Raw genomic sequence first — 15,817 nt, forward strand, 5'->3', positions numbered from 1 at the left:
TTAATACTTAAAAGGAATACCTTCATAGAAAAAGGTTTGAAACCCAATTTTTTTTCATTGCAAAGCATTATCTTTGCCATCTTGTGGCAGTCTATCAGAACAACAGAAGCCTGTTAAAAATGATGTTCCTTCTCCACACATGGAGATACTTCATTACCTTCCACCTGCAGTGATCATTGTAACAGCTCAACACATTCATCCAGTGCAGCCCTAAGTTCCAGACTTCAATCTCTGCTGAACTGGCTGATTCCTTGCCTGAGTTGGTGAGGGGGCTGGCATAGATCTATCTGCAGTGACTCTAGTGTTGTCAGCAAACCTGAAATTCTGGCCTCTTGCACTTTAATATAATTGTTACTCTATCAGGTTTTTGTGTGAGGGACAATCCCTTAACATTTCCTTATGTGACTGTATATATGGCATTTTGACTGATATTGCTCCTTGGAGGTACTTTGGGACATTTTACTTCATTAAGTTTGCTACAAGTTTGTTAATCTTGAAGTAATTTTGGGAGTGAGATTTCATTTCCTTCTTCCTTATTTTCATCTCCCCCAGTTACTGGAACTTGCTTCCACACTCCAGCCCAAATTTCTCTTCATATAGACCTCAAGCTGGAGGGCATTTTCTTTTATTCATTCATGAGATGTGGGCATTGCTTACCATTACTAATCACCCAGTTAGGAAGTCAATCATATTATTGTAGGTTTGGAGTTGTATCTAGGCCAAAGCAGGTCCAGTAAGGACAGCAGTTTCCTTTCCTCAAGGACATTAGATAAACAAATGAGTTTTTTCCCAACAATTGGCTCATCTTAGACTCTTAATTCCAGCTTTTTATTGAATTCAATCCTATATCCCATACCATTGGGCCTCTAGATTAATAGGAGAAAGTGAGGACTGCAGATGCTGGAGATCAGAGCTGAAAATGTGTTGCTGGAAAAGCGCAGCAGGTCAGGCAGCATCCAAGGAGCAGGAGAAGCTCCCTGAAGAAGGGCTCATGCCCGAAATGTCGATTCTCCTGCTCCTTGGATGCTGCTTGACCTGCTGCGCTTTTCCAGCAACACATTTTCACCTCTAGATTAATAGTCCAGCAATAATACCATTGGGCCTTCACCTCCCCCTAACTTGTCGAAAGAAAGAAATATATTGAAACAAAGAAAGTCTATAGGACAAGGAGAGGCCACAAGATGCAAAGTTAAAAAAAGCCCAAAAGAAAAACTGATCAGATCTTTAGGTTACTTGTTTGGGTTTCAAAATTCAGTTTCTTCAGTTAACGAGAACAATAAATAAATAAAGATTTATCTTAGTCACTGTCCACTAACCTTTTCTTTGTGCTCCATTATTTCAACAGGAGTAAATTGTTCCAAGTTATATTTTGCCGTGATTCTGTAAAATAAGACACAGTTAGTGCACTGACTCTTATCATGATCACAAAGGGGTTTCCCTCCCCCATGAGCCATGATTGAGACACAGATATTGTACCCTTTTGTGAATGTGAAATTAACAATTCCTCCGATTGGTCGAGAGCTGCCAGATAGATCATGTTCTAGAATCAAAGTGAATTCTCAATATTGACTCATTTCCCAGAACATATTCATGGATTTTACCATTGAACATAATATTCAATCTTGGCACTTGTCAAATATTACTTGTATAAATCAATTTAAAATTTAACACTGTTGTGGATTGCATGCTCATTTCTTATTTCAATTTGCCCTCCCTCTTGAATACATTCATTCATGTTGGTGTGATATTTCACAGTTTCCGTCCTCTCTCTTGTTTCTCATTTCTGTGTGAGCTCAAACAGTGAGTGCTCATAGCATAATTGACTACCAAGCTTCATTCATCAGATGTCTACATTCAAATGCTTTCCTTCAGGGGCTGTTATACAACGATTAAGCAAGGAACACAGATTGATTTTCTCCCTAATTAACTTTCTGCACTAATTGTAAATTTAAGGCCAGTTGCAGTTTCTTAGCATCAGCAGACGTCAAGCCTGGACTCTCACAACCTCTTCAATCTAGCCCACCAATGTGCCAGAATATCAGCTGGGCCAAATACAGTTCCGGAAGTGATGCAGTCTACAGCCAGCGTCTTACAGGCCCAATGTGCTAGAGGTCATTGGCCATACACTTCTCAAGAGTCCTTAACAAACATAAAGAAACATGGCCAATCTGTGGAGAGAGAAACAGAGTTAACAGTTCAAGTCAGACATGGCTCTTCTTTAGAGGACTCTTTGTCTGATTAGCTGCCTTCAATCATTTCAGCTGGAATCACAAGAGAATGAATGATACTGGGCTATTCAAGAGAGCGCCCTAAGACAGGCAGCAAGGGCTCAGGACTGGTGGATTAATCAAAGCTAGGTCTTTGTATAAGACATGAAAATGATAGACATTTTGAAATCTTTATGTGTGTGGTATGTTATTCTAGTAGCCATTGGCTTTACAAGGTTAGATAACATGAATGTCAATGTTAATCTTTCAATGGATGCAAGTTATTTGACGGTGGATGAACTGGGACAGCTGTTGGACATGATTTTAATACAGGGAAATGTTCAGCCAAAGTGCTGTTCTGTAATTTAACGTTAAAAAAAACTGGCTATAGATTTTTTCTGAGTCATCCTCATTGCACTGTCAAACCCCCCACTGCACTAAACACCTTTCACAGGTAGCTCCATCTGTTGTCTTCATTTCCAGCAAAGCTATACAGTATACAATATGTAAGTGGATTCTCTTTGCTCAGTTGCACAGAATCCCTACAGTGTGGAGACAGACCATTCAGCCCATCAAGTCCACACCAACCCTCCGAAGAACATCCCACCCAGACCTACCTACCTTTTCCTATCACTGCATTTAGCATAGCCAATCCACCAAACCTACACATCCTTAGATTCAATGGGCATTTTAGCATGGCCAATCCACCTAACCTGCACATAGAGTCATAGAGATGTACAGCACGGAAACAGACCCTTCAGGCCAATTTGTCCATGCCGACCAGATATCCCAACCTAATCTACTCCCATTTGCCAGCACTTGGCCCATATGCCTCTAAACCCTTCCTATTCATATACCCATCCACATCTTTGGGCCTATAGGAGGAAATCCATGCAGAAATGGGGAGAATGTGCAAACATCACACAGACAGTTGTCTGAGAATGGAATTGAACCTTTCCTAGGTGGTTTAACAGCTATCTCTAGACATTGAAATAATTGCTTTGAGACCTCTCAAAATACCATCTACTCTAGAGGCTGCAGTGAAGTCAGGGGTCCGACAGTAGTGCAGTTCAACTGTTGAACACAAATTCCAAGAGGAATCAGGTGCTCTGTAGGGGATAGCCCTTACCTTCTAGAAACTAATAGTTGTGCAGAGACAAGGAATGGTAAATAGATGATTGCTGCTAGAAAAAAAAGCATAATTGCTGTTTCCTGGAATGTGATCACAGACCTGTCTGATGCCCTGTCAGTAATCACACTGCAGTTATATTGGAAGTCATTGTGATTCATGAAGACAGCATGTCTGCGAGAGGCCAGGGATGATTCATGTACAGTCAGTGAGACATTGGGCTGTGTAGAAGCCCACAAATAAAACAAATTCCAAAGTCATATCTCTATCCTGCTTCCATACATCCACTGCGAAAAACTGAAAGCACTTGCTCCAATTAAAACAAAAAAAATTGTCTATTCAATGTGAGCACAGACTGCAGACTGACTAATGTTGCTGAAAGTTCCTTATGGCAGGTTGGAAGGAGCCATTGAAAAACGTGCTGATAACTGAAGTGACTTTAGCTGTCACAGGTTGTATAATGATAGCTGTGGGTGGCAGGTATTGTAGAAGACAACACAATGCTGTACCTGACTGCTTGGTGAAGTACAGCTGCTTATATTCTGCTCTTCAGAGAACTGCAAGTATGTGACTGATTTCCCTGTATCTCTAATAACAAGGTAACTAAGATACCAATTTCCTTCTCGAGGACTTTAATCTGTTCTGTGCACGGCTTAATACACTTTAACAGTGTTCCAGCAGGTCTGCATAGAGAAGCTACTTGGTGAGTTTAAGGTATGTGGCAGTCTGGAAATGTTAATTTAGCTATGGATTTGTTAAATTGATGGAATTGCTCCAAATTCCAAGGTTATTTGGATACCAGTTGAGGATCAGTGAGGAGGTATTTATCAAGAATGGACCATGAGGATTTAGGTCAGAAGTGAATCATGGTTTGTGTGAGATTACAGATGCAAGATTGATGGAAAGTGATGTATACATTCTTGCAGCAGTCTGTGCTGGTTACAAGAAGATAAATCACTTTGGATATAGGAATAAAACAGCGAGACCTATTTTGAGTGCCCTTGTCTGCCTTTATAACTACAGGTCGTTCTGCTATAACCCACGTTTCATTAATGCGAACTCGTTATAACATGATTCACAAATTGGGGACACTGTTCATAAAGTGCAAACTTTGAAAGCATGTTTTGGTTGTAACATGATTCCAGCTCCATTAGTTTAAATGGTGCTGACATTACATGATCTTCTTACACCATGGGGTTGCCTGTGAATGAAACTACCACGTTATAGCAGAACCGACTGTATATGTACAAAAGGCCAATTATGTAAAAAAGAAATAAACTTACTGTTCTATGTTCTCGCATATCAATTCATCATCATTCAGCAAAGCCCGCATATCTGCAACAACCAAAAAAAGAGTTGCTAAGCTGTACCAAGTAAACTGTCAATATTCATGCAAGACCTGAACGTAAAACATAACATCAGTCTTAGAGTCAAAGTTTATACCACAACATTGCTCAGACCACTGCAAAGGCAGATTGGCTTTACTACCATTTAAACAGTAGAATTTGGAGGCAGATTCTAGAGTAAGTCAGTTCTGTGCTCACTGTGTATCATCCCCAGCTTCAGATGTGCAAGCAACCACTATTCCTGGAATATAACAGCAGATAGTTTTGTTGGTTGACATAGAATTTGCATTTCAGTTCGCAGTTTGACTGATGACAACTGTTCAATTTTAAACTAAGTATTGACATTTAGTGTAGAGGAGAGGAGTAAACATTTTGGTTTATTGATTTGTGAGATGACACAATCATGGAACTAAACAATCTTTTGACAACTACAGCAGAATCTTACCACCTTAGACCTTGATGCAATGCTGGGAACATAGTCAGGTCTGGATCCCAACTTGCTACACAGCATATCTAAATGTTGTTCTTTACCAGAGCAAACCAATTGTCATCCTGCCTGCAGGCTGTCTGACCACTTAGAAAGGATGGGTGGGATAATGCATCAATTCAGTCATAACTAACTTCTTATCAACCTCATCACCACTTCATTACTTATCTGACATTCCCCTGGGGAATGTTGGAACAGGGGTGGAACATGAGTGAGACAGACAATTGATTGGTTGAGTATTTAATCAAAAGAAGCTTAAAAATACAGTTTTCACCAGCACTGTCTGATAATTTTGATTAAAATGATTCCCTGCCTCTCATGGAAGACCTTTGTTAAATGACTGTGGGAATCATGAAGATGCCCCTTATAGCCAGCAGCAGAAATTAGGCTTTTCGCACCAATCTGAACTATAATCATGTGGTGAAATTATAAAGGTTGAGTATAAATCTTTTCATAGGGACATTTCCTTTGTTGCAATGTCTCTGGACTCTGTTTCTTTTAGTGCTGGCTCCCTCGTCAGGAATCCATAGATTTGTCTTTTTACAGTAAGTATGAGGTAGTAAATATATATTAGTCCCGTTACAGGTACTGGAACATATTTTATTAAGATCCTGCATCTGCAGCGTTCCAAATGCCAGTGCATCTCTGGCACTCAAGTTTGTTGTCATTTTGGTGAGTGTTAGAACAGTGTCCTTAATAGGATCAAGAGACAATTCTTCAGCCTATTTCAGAAGCAATCTTACACAAAACTAAACAGTTTTTCCTCCTGTTCAATAAATCAGATGTTTTTTTATCTACTAACCACCACCAGTAAATCATCCTTGTTAGTGCTAGAGTTTATTGTTACCTGTTAATTATTATGTAATTATTAAGTAATTTAAATGATTAAGTGCCTGCTGTCAACATTACTCATTTAGGCTGTATTTATATATTTGAGCACTAATCACTTATAACTATTTTTCTTACCACTTTATTTAATGCAAATTCAATCCCAATAACAGATTGTTGTCTGTGAACTGAGGAATACCAAATCCCAAGAGCTTAGCTGCTTGAGAGTTTGACTCTCATTCCGTCATTGTTGGGGTCCAGTTGCAGTTACTTTATTCAAAAAATTCTTAGTAGAGTAAATTTCTTTAGCAAAAAGAGGACTTTGGATGAAAAAGGAGGTTTCTAGTCTTTTTTCACTTCTAGCTTTAGTCTCAAGAACAAGAAACTGAAATATGGGACTAATGGAAGAGTAAATATCATTTTTGTCTTTATATCTTATTCATTATCTAAAATTTCACATTCAGTTTTAACCTTCCCAAAGAATCCCATGCTATTCATATGTGAAGTGGCCAGTTTTTGATGTGCTCCACATTGTGTTGGTGCAGTCTCTATAGTTTGGAACAATGTTGGGTACTCACCATTGACCACTTCACTGAACTCGCCAGGAGGGGCCTGCGCAAGGATGCTGCTCAGGATGTTAATCTAAAAAAGCAATCAGCATTACAAAATGAGATAAATAGAACTTTACACTGAGGGAACTGTACCATGTTGTTAAGGCCACACACTGGAGTAAAGGTCAGCATCACAATCAGTTCGGGAATGCAGACATTGATTTCATCAACTTCAGCTACTAGTCAAGGTCTAAGTGGACCTTGGATTATGATGAAAGATGGGCCATTAGTCACACTTAAGGTCTTCATTCAGCCACAAATGAGCCAATGGTATTCATGCAATGGCAGGCGGAGGTGTTGATTGTGTGGGAATTCTGATGGTAAACACCATTGGGATTGACAGTGGGATTCTGGGGAGTGCCATAATTCAAAGGTACTCAGTGCTAGTCAAAAGGACCTTACTTCAGAAAAGGTTAGAGGTGTAGTGCTGAAAGAGACCCTGTTGTCCTTGCCCTTGCTGCTAATGATGAGGAAGTGCCGGTGGTGATCTGGGATGGACAAAATTTTTAAAAATCACACAATACCAGGTTATAGTCCAACAGGTTTATTTGGAAGCACTGATGAAGGAACAGTGCTCTGAAAGCTAGTGCTTCCAAATAAACCTGTTAGATTATAACCTGATATTGAAGGATTTTAAACTTGCTGCTAATCACCTCCCTCATGGGTCAACACTCCGTGACTCCATGACACCTCACCCTGCTCCCATCATTCCTCACTTCGGCCCTGAAATACAGCACTGATACCTGTCCTTGGGTGTGTGTTGTCTAGATATCATATTGGTACCTTCCCTGGTGATACTGTCATACTAAATGAATACAGATCTCTAATTGATCAGCTGGATTTCTGCACTCGGGGTCCCTTCATCAGAGGGGAAAGCTCACTGCTGGACTGGCAACTGCTTGAATGGAATAAAATGTAACAGGCTTCTTGAAAGGAAGTTCTTGTTGTTTCTCCAACCAGTAATCAGGATTCCCCTCTCCTCACAAGATTCAGCCCATTATCTCTCAACTGTGGGATAAAGCTAACAAGGAAATATAGACAAGGATCATGTGTCGGTGGCGCATGCTGAAGGAAATTAGTCAAACAAGTATAGGGTATATAGTAAATTGTATAGGGGTAAATATTTCTGAAAGGTTGAATGGTGAAGTTACATTAGCTCCACCCAATCTCTATGCTGACATGAACAGTCTTGGAGACAGTGCATTCTACAGTGGTCTTTATAGGGAACAGATGTATTTCTGTACAGCTCCTTAGAACCCTTGGTAATTATTGTCTGACTAGTAATTAACGTTAGCATTATTTCTGTCATGCAATAAGTCATCTACCTTTTCTGTATACACTCTGTAGTAGTCTATCCTTTGCCACCAACAATTAGTGACCTGAGATACAGTATAGACAATGAAATGCTGAAGACAGTGAACTACCTTAACCAGCCCTTACCTTGTGCTGAAAAGGAAATCAAGGACAAGGATGATGGTTTATGAGATTGAGAATTGAGTGGCAATCAGGATCTGGATGTGTTAAATATTTAGAAATGAAATAGACTGAACCCACATTTACTCTGTCAAGCCCAGGGGTACTGATATTTTATGTTTCAATTAGGTCTCCTCTCATTCTTCTAAACTTCAGTGAGTGTGGCCCCAACCTACTCAATCTCTCCTCATAAGGAAATCTTTCTATGTCAATATCAACTTATTAAACATTTTCTAGACTGCCTCCAATGTCAGTACATCTGCAGTGGTGTAATTGGCTAGTGTGCAGTCCTTCTATGATGGTATAGAGGTATGTGAAATGCCGAGAGTGAGAATCTGGTTGGCAGGGTGGCTCAGTGGTTTGCGCTGTTACTTTACAGCATCATGAACCCAGGTTCGATTCCAGCCTCGGGCAACTGTCTGTTTGCATATTCTCTCCATATCTGCATGTGGGTCCTCTGGTTTCCTCCCAGAGTCCAAAGATGTGCAGGTCAGGTGGATTGGCCATGCTAAATTGCCCATAGTATCCAGGGATGTGTAGGCTAGATGGGTTAGCCATGGGAAATGCAGAGTTGATGGGTTGGGTCTGGGTGGAATGCTCATCAGAGTATTGATGTATACTTGATGGGCTGAATGGCCTGTTTCCACACTGTGGGGACTCTATTCTATCTTTGTGGGTGGCTCAGTGGTTAGCACTGCTGCCTCACAGCGTCACACACCCAAGTTTGATTCCAGCCTTGAGTGACTGTCTGTGTGGAGTTTGCACATGCTCTCTTTGTCTGCATGGATTTCTTCTGGGTGTTCTGGTTTCCTCCCACAAACCAAAGATATGCAGGCTAGGTGAATTGGCCATAGTACTCCAGGATGCATGTAATAGTGTAGAGTAATGTAGAGTAATAGTGTAGGGGAATGGGTTTGGGTGGGTTACCTTTCAGAGGGTCAGTGTGGACTTTTTGGGCTGAATGGCCTGTTTCTGCACTGTAAGGGACTCTATGATTTCCTTAGCTAAAGGGACCAAAATTGTCCACAGTACTCCAGCTATGATCTGACTTGTTCCTCACATAGTTTTGGCAAGACTTTCCTCTCTTTATTCCCCTTGATGTCAATCCAACAGTCCATTTGCCTTCTTGGATGCTGCTGGATGTGGATGCGAACATTTGGTGTTTCATGCATGAGGACTCCCAAATTCCTCTGTGCTGTAGCTTTCTGTTGTCTGTTTCAACTTAAATAATATTCAGCTCCTCTAAGCTTCCTGCCAAAGGGCATAACATTTGCTCATTTCATCTCATCTCATTTATGTCCCATCTGCCAAGTTTTCACGCAGTCACATCTTACAAAGGACACCACAAGATATTGCTGTTTAATGTGGGAAATCGTGGAGAAGTGAGTCATTTTCGAAGGCAAGCCGCGATAATAATTTTCTGAAGGAAACACATTTTACTTGTTATTTCTACATCACACCAGAGCTCTTTGTGATTACCCAAATTTAAATATATCAGCTGTCACAAAACCAAGCAGAAAATAGAATTTAGCACTTACTTTTCTCTCCCTCGAGATGGATGGTACATTTTTTGCCATCTCCTCTGAAATTAAATCTTTTTTTAAGACTGATCCAGACGGAAGACAATTTCAAACTGCAACAGTCAGAGGTTCCAAGGGTTCTGGAGCTGAGAGTCAACAAAGTTCCACAGCATAGGCAACCCAGCTCTCTTTTCCCCCAATGTGCCACCCCTCAACTATGTGGGTGCTGAATCACACAGAGTTAATGTGGACTCTGCTTTTCTGAAGCGGGTATATTTCCCCCAACATGGTAACATATTAGATTGTCAACCAGTTGATCAACCTAAACCTACCCCTCCCCCGCAACCCCAATAGCCCTCAGAGATTTCCATATTCACAGTATCTTGTTTTTGTGTCATTAGAACGGATTATTTAATCATTATCACAGCCCTTCATGGAGCTGAGAGGAGGTAGTGGCCTAGTGGTACTGTTGCAAGACTATTCTGAATACACAGGTTCAAATTCTACTGGTGGAGTTTGGATAGTGGGAGGAAATTAGAGCACCTAAAGGAAGCTCACGCAGCAATGGAGAGAACATCTAAACTCCACAGAGACAGCCACCCAAGGCTGGAATCAAACCTGGGTCCCAGTGAGGCAGCAGTGTTAACCACGGAGTCTTAGTGCTGCCCTTATTTACAATTAAAAAGCAGGAATGTTACCTGCTTATGAAATAACTGAGGTGGTAAGAATTCATTTCAAATACATTACAGAGTGAACATGTGGGAATTGATTTCAAATCTAATAATTTTCAGCTGTGAAAAAAATTAGATGTTTATGAAAGATTTTCCCTGCCAGTTCGAGAAATTGCTTTTGATGTCAAACACATCTTCTGATAAAGAACTGGATTTCCTTATCTGGACTGGCATCTTTCATAATTTCATTAACTTTCTTCACAATTAATTCAACTAGACTTTATGTGTGTTGAACCAGAGAGATAAAGTCATGAGACATGCTTAAGGAGGCTGGCAGCAAGATAAAGTCACTTGCTCATGCCGGCTGGTGGACTTTGTATATGGAAATTAGACTGGTTAATCCACTGCTGCGGCATAACACCCGAGCCCAAGCCCCTCCATATCTCATGTCCACACGCAGACACTTTCAAATCAGGGTCCCTCATCAGCAAGCAACAGCAGAGAACTCAAGCCAACTGTCATTCCCTAGTGCTGGCAGGTGGGACTAGATTGGGTTGGGATATCTGGTTGGCATGGACGGGTTGGACCAAAGGGTCTGTTTCCATGCTGTACATCTCTATGACTCTATGACAACATTTTCATTCTATCAGGTATCTGAGGGTCATGTTTGCAAAGCTTGCCGCATGAGGTTTTGTTCTTGGAGGCATAGAAGGAAGAATCAATTCCAGTGCGCCATTTTCGTGGGATTCCTTATTTCTGGCCAATCATTTTAATAATATTTTTCTTTTTTTTTTGTTTTGCCCTGTTCAAATTATTTAATAATTTAAAGTAAAAGAGAAAGTAAGACTTGTGCTTATGCCAGACCTTTTAAAATCTCAAGGTAAAAACAATGACTGCAGATGCTGAAAATCAAATACTGGATTAGTGGTGCTGGAAGAGCACAGCAGTTCAGGTTGGATGCTGCCTGAACTGCTGTGCTCTTCCAGCACCACTAATCCACTTTTAAAATCTCAGTCTATCCCAAAGTGCAGCACTGAACCAATGTGTTTGGCTGATCATGTATCTACTGGCTTCTTACAAGTGGCATTCAAGATAGTTTCACTTCACACCTTGGCAACTCTAATTTGGAAGCCTCAATTGGATCTGTCTCCACCACCCTCTCATACAGTTCATTTCACATAATAACTATCTCTTCTGTCTAGAAAAAACAGATTTTTCTGATGTGACTATTGCTTTTATTTCTGATCACCTTAAATCATTGTTCTTTGGTTCCCAACACATCTGTGCTTGGATTGGCTTACAAACTGAGCAAAAAATACTTAACTGAAGAGCAGCTACTGGTTCAGTATCTCTGTGTCCTCAGCTAGTCTCAGCACATTCTCATTGACATCCTTAGATGTGCAAGGATGCACTGAGCCAAGGTCAGTGTCTCACTACAAGCATGGAAGGTTAGCTGTTCTTGTATGTCGGTGGAACTGATGCAAAATCTGGTTCACCCATTGTGTCCATTCAACATTTTTGTCAAATCTGGATAAGGAAAATACAAGATAACCTTGAAGGTACAGAAGCCTGAACAAACGCACCAGCCGGTATCGTAACAGTTTCTACCCTACTGTTGTTAGAATACTGAATGGACTCAAAAACTCTTAACATATGCCTGGACCTGTGTTTCTGTTTTTGCCGCTGTTTACCTATTATTTACTTATCTATGCTATTTAATTATGTGATCTGCCTGTATTGCTCACAAGACAAAGGTTTTCACTGTGCCTTGGTACACGTGACAATAAATTCAATTCAATTCAATTCAATCTTTCTAAGGATATTAAGATTTTACAATCCTTAGCGGATTGATTGCATGAGACTAGGTAGACTCAGTTTATACAGTCTTGAACACAGATGTCTACATAATTCCAGTATTTTTTAACCATCCACAGAATCACTAATCATAGTTAATTTAAATAATTCTGTTAAATTCTAATAATATCAAGAAATTTAAACTGCTCATTTGCAAATATGGGAACGTGTTAATGTTTATTTAGTGCTCCTATGTTCACTTCTAGCCGTCAGTGTTCGTTGGATGGTAGCAATGGAAAAACTAAATTTGATACTTCAATTGTGGCTCCCTGGACTATTTAGTATGTTATTATGTAGCCCACCAGATTCAGGGAGAAATGACTGTCGCAGTTCCAATATCAAGGGCTTTCAGAAAGCGTGTCCAGAATATTAATGTAGAGTAAGAACCAGTAAAAGCTGAGAAGAAATCAGCATGTACATAGCATTGCAAGCAATATCAAGACCTCTCAAGCACATCAAATGAGTTACTGATAAACTATTTTTATTATTGCATAAGAACATAAACAGGAGTCTATTCACCCTCAAATTGCACCACCACACAATAGGAACATGAGTCAACTGATCTCGATCTCAATTCTACTCTCGCTGGCATCCTGTAGCTTTTGTTTCATTTTTAGATCAAAAATTTATCTCACTCAGTTTTGCATATATTCAATAACCCAGATCTCCTGCCCCTGAGTTGATGAATTTCAAAGCTGAATAATCCTCTGAAAGAGAAAATTCCTCCTTATCACCACCTTAAGTGGAAGATCCTTTATTGTACAACTATGGTGTTAGATTTTCCTATGAGGGAAAACATCTTCTCAGTCAAACTCCTTCAGAATTGTGTGTATTCTTATAAGAATGTTGTTAAATCGCTGTGACTTTGCATGCAAATTTGGTAGCTATTCTCTTTCATTTTCTCATGGGTTGTGGGTACCAGCTGCAATGACCATTCCTAATTTCCTTGGAGAAATTGGCAGCGAGTTGCCTTCTTGAACCACTTGGAGTTCTTGGGGTGCAGGGACCTTACGCAGGGAATGCGTAAGGTGGGAGTTCCAGGACAGTGAAGAAATGCAATATTGTTCCAAGTCTAGACAGTTTGTGACTTGGGATGAGCTTGCAGGTCACGGTGTTCCCCCATAACACCATCCTACATACAGCAGTGAGATAATTGATCACAATCTCCTGTTGATGGTGTTAATAGAGTAATGTTGGCGTGGGACGTTGGGAGCACATTCTCTTCAAATTGTTATGATGGCCCATCTGAACAGAACGTCTGAGGGTATAAAATAGGTTTGCAAAAAATAAATTTTACTATGTGTATCAGAACATTTTTTAATAGAAGAAGGAATTAAGTGATTACAATAATCAACTAAGTGAACTGGCAGAGATGGAGGCATTATTAGATTTACAAAATACAATTGACACTGGGCCTGGAGATTGAGAGTTGAGTTTGATTGCCAAATGACAGATTCTTGTCCTAGATGTCTCATTTTCTCATGACTTTCCAAAGCTCAAACAGGACAAATCATGAGATCACAACCTGCAGGTACTACATCAGCCCAGTAGATGGTGATAAAAGTCCAGGGTTACACTGATAACTGCTTGAGATAATTCATCCATCTCAATGTTTGTACTAATAGGAATTGGTTAGAATCAAGAATGATAGGGTCAGAGCTAATTGATCCATATCAGTGGTTAGTAAAAAGCAACTAGGCTCTCCCAATTACCCATTTTGCGGCAATCTACTGTATTTTATTTCAACCTCTATCTTTTTCCCACAGATGCCTTGAGAATTAAAAAAATTGAGAAAAGATTGGTCAAAATTATACAGTTCAGATTTGGCTGAAAGGCTAAACACAGTTCCCAACTGAAATTATGATGCTGCTGCAAACTTTTCTGATGTGTCTAAGGCATCACTGAAATTTGGGAGAGAGCACTCTTTATGTTTTCCTTACACCTCAAAGCAGAGAACTCAGTTTACTTTGAAAGATTCACAACAGCAGAACAAGGGACACATACAGATGAATTGTGGGTGGGGAAGTGGACCATGCAGTATTATGCCACCCATGTTCTTATTAAAAATGGAGAGAGACAATTGATTCATTGAGTGTGGGTTAGTATCATTGTCTAGATCTTGCTACGACTGAACTAATACTCCTCCTGTTACATTGAAAATGGATCTTTTTCAACTATGTTGAGTGTCTGGAATTGAAAGTAACAGTGCAGCCAACAAATCCCTTGTCTGTTCTCCCATTGTTTCCAAAAAGTGGCCATTAGACAAGCTGAGCAGAGATAAGACCATAATACATTGGAGTAGAATTAGGCTATTCAGCCCATCGAGTACTGCTCTGCCATTCAATCACGGCGAATAAGTTTCTAAACACAATTCTCCTGCCTTCTCCCTATAACTTTGATCCCCTTACTAATCAAGAACCTATCTACCTCTGTCTTAAAGACAATCAATAATTTGGTCCCCACAACTCTCTATGACAAAGAGTTCCACCGATTGATCACCCTCTAACTGAAAAAAGTGCTCCACATCTCAGTTCTAAAGGGTTGTCTCATTTCTCTGTGGGCATATCCTCAGGACTTAGTCTCTCCTACTCGTGGAAACATCTTCTCTATGTCCACTCTATCCATGTGTCTTAGTATTCTGTAAGTTTCAGTCATATGCCCTGTATTCTTCTAAACTCGATTGAGCACAGACCTAGGGTCCTCAACCACTCCTCATATGACAAACCCTTCATTTCTGGGATAATTCTTGTAAACCTCCTCTGGACCTCCTCCAACACCAGCACATCCTTCCTTAGATAGAGGAACCAAAGCTGTTCACAATATTCCAAATGCAGTCTGACCAGAGCCTTATACATCTTTAACAGTACATCCTTATTCTTGTATTCTAGCCCTCTTGAAATGAATGCTAACATTGTTCAGAACTGTCCACATCCAAACTTTACTACATTGACTTGCCAACAGGGCATTTCAGACAGGCTTTACAGAATCTCAGAATTATTGCAGCACAGAAAGGTGTACCGGCACTGGTTCTATTACCTAGTACCAAACTCCTGCCTGTTTCCCATGTTCCTGCATAATATTTTCTGTCTAAACAGTAATTCAATGCCTTCTGGAATGCCTCAAAAGGAACTGCCTCCAACACACTTCCAGCCAGGCAGCATCAAGAAGTGCAGAAATCAACATTCCAGGTATAACCGAAGTCAGGATCCTGAAGAAAGGTTACACCCAAAATGTCACCTTCTACAGCTGCTGATGCTGCCTGGCTTGCTGGGTTCTTCCAGCCACCTGCCTGTCTACATTGGATTCCAGCATCTGCAGTTTTTTTTCCTCCAATGTTCTTCCAAGCAGTGTATTCCTTACACTAACTACTTGCTGTATGAAGAAGTTTTCTCTCACATCACCCTTTTTTACTTTGCTCTCCACTTTGAATCTATGCCCTCTTGGTCTTTCTTCTTTTACCAGCAGGAACACCTTCTACTCTATCTAGCGCACTCATGATTTTGTAAACCTCTACTGAATCCCCTCTCACACTTCTTCTCTCCAGGGAGAAGAGTCTCAATTTCTTCAATCTATCCTCATAACTGAAGTTTCTCATTCCAGAAACCATTCTTGTAAATTGATTTGCACTCCCTCCAATGCATTTAGACCTTTCTGAAAACATGGTGCCCACTATTGTACACAATACTCCAAC

The 15,817-nt window shown here is 40.3% G+C and overlaps 1 protein-coding gene across 1 annotated transcript in view; it reads right to left on the minus strand.

Annotated features, from left to right (window-relative positions):
- Positions 1 to 15,817, minus strand: part of LOC140483868 (F-actin-capping protein subunit alpha-2-like) — a 65,633-nt gene that overhangs the window by 34,045 nt on the left and 15,771 nt on the right. The window contains exons 2-4 of the mRNA XM_072582648.1: positions 6,576 to 6,639; positions 4,620 to 4,671; positions 1,317 to 1,380 (exon numbers count right to left, since the gene is read on the minus strand). Of these exons, the coding sequence (XP_072438749.1) occupies positions 1,317 to 1,380; positions 4,620 to 4,669 (114 nt within the window). The 5' untranslated portion in view covers positions 4,670 to 4,671; positions 6,576 to 6,639. The remainder of the gene's footprint in view (positions 1 to 1,316; positions 1,381 to 4,619; positions 4,672 to 6,575; positions 6,640 to 15,817) is intronic.

This window comes from Chiloscyllium punctatum, chromosome 12 (genome assembly GCF_047496795.1).
Source record: "Chiloscyllium punctatum isolate Juve2018m chromosome 12, sChiPun1.3, whole genome shotgun sequence".
NCBI classification, from domain to species: domain Eukaryota; kingdom Metazoa; phylum Chordata; class Chondrichthyes; order Orectolobiformes; family Hemiscylliidae; genus Chiloscyllium; species Chiloscyllium punctatum.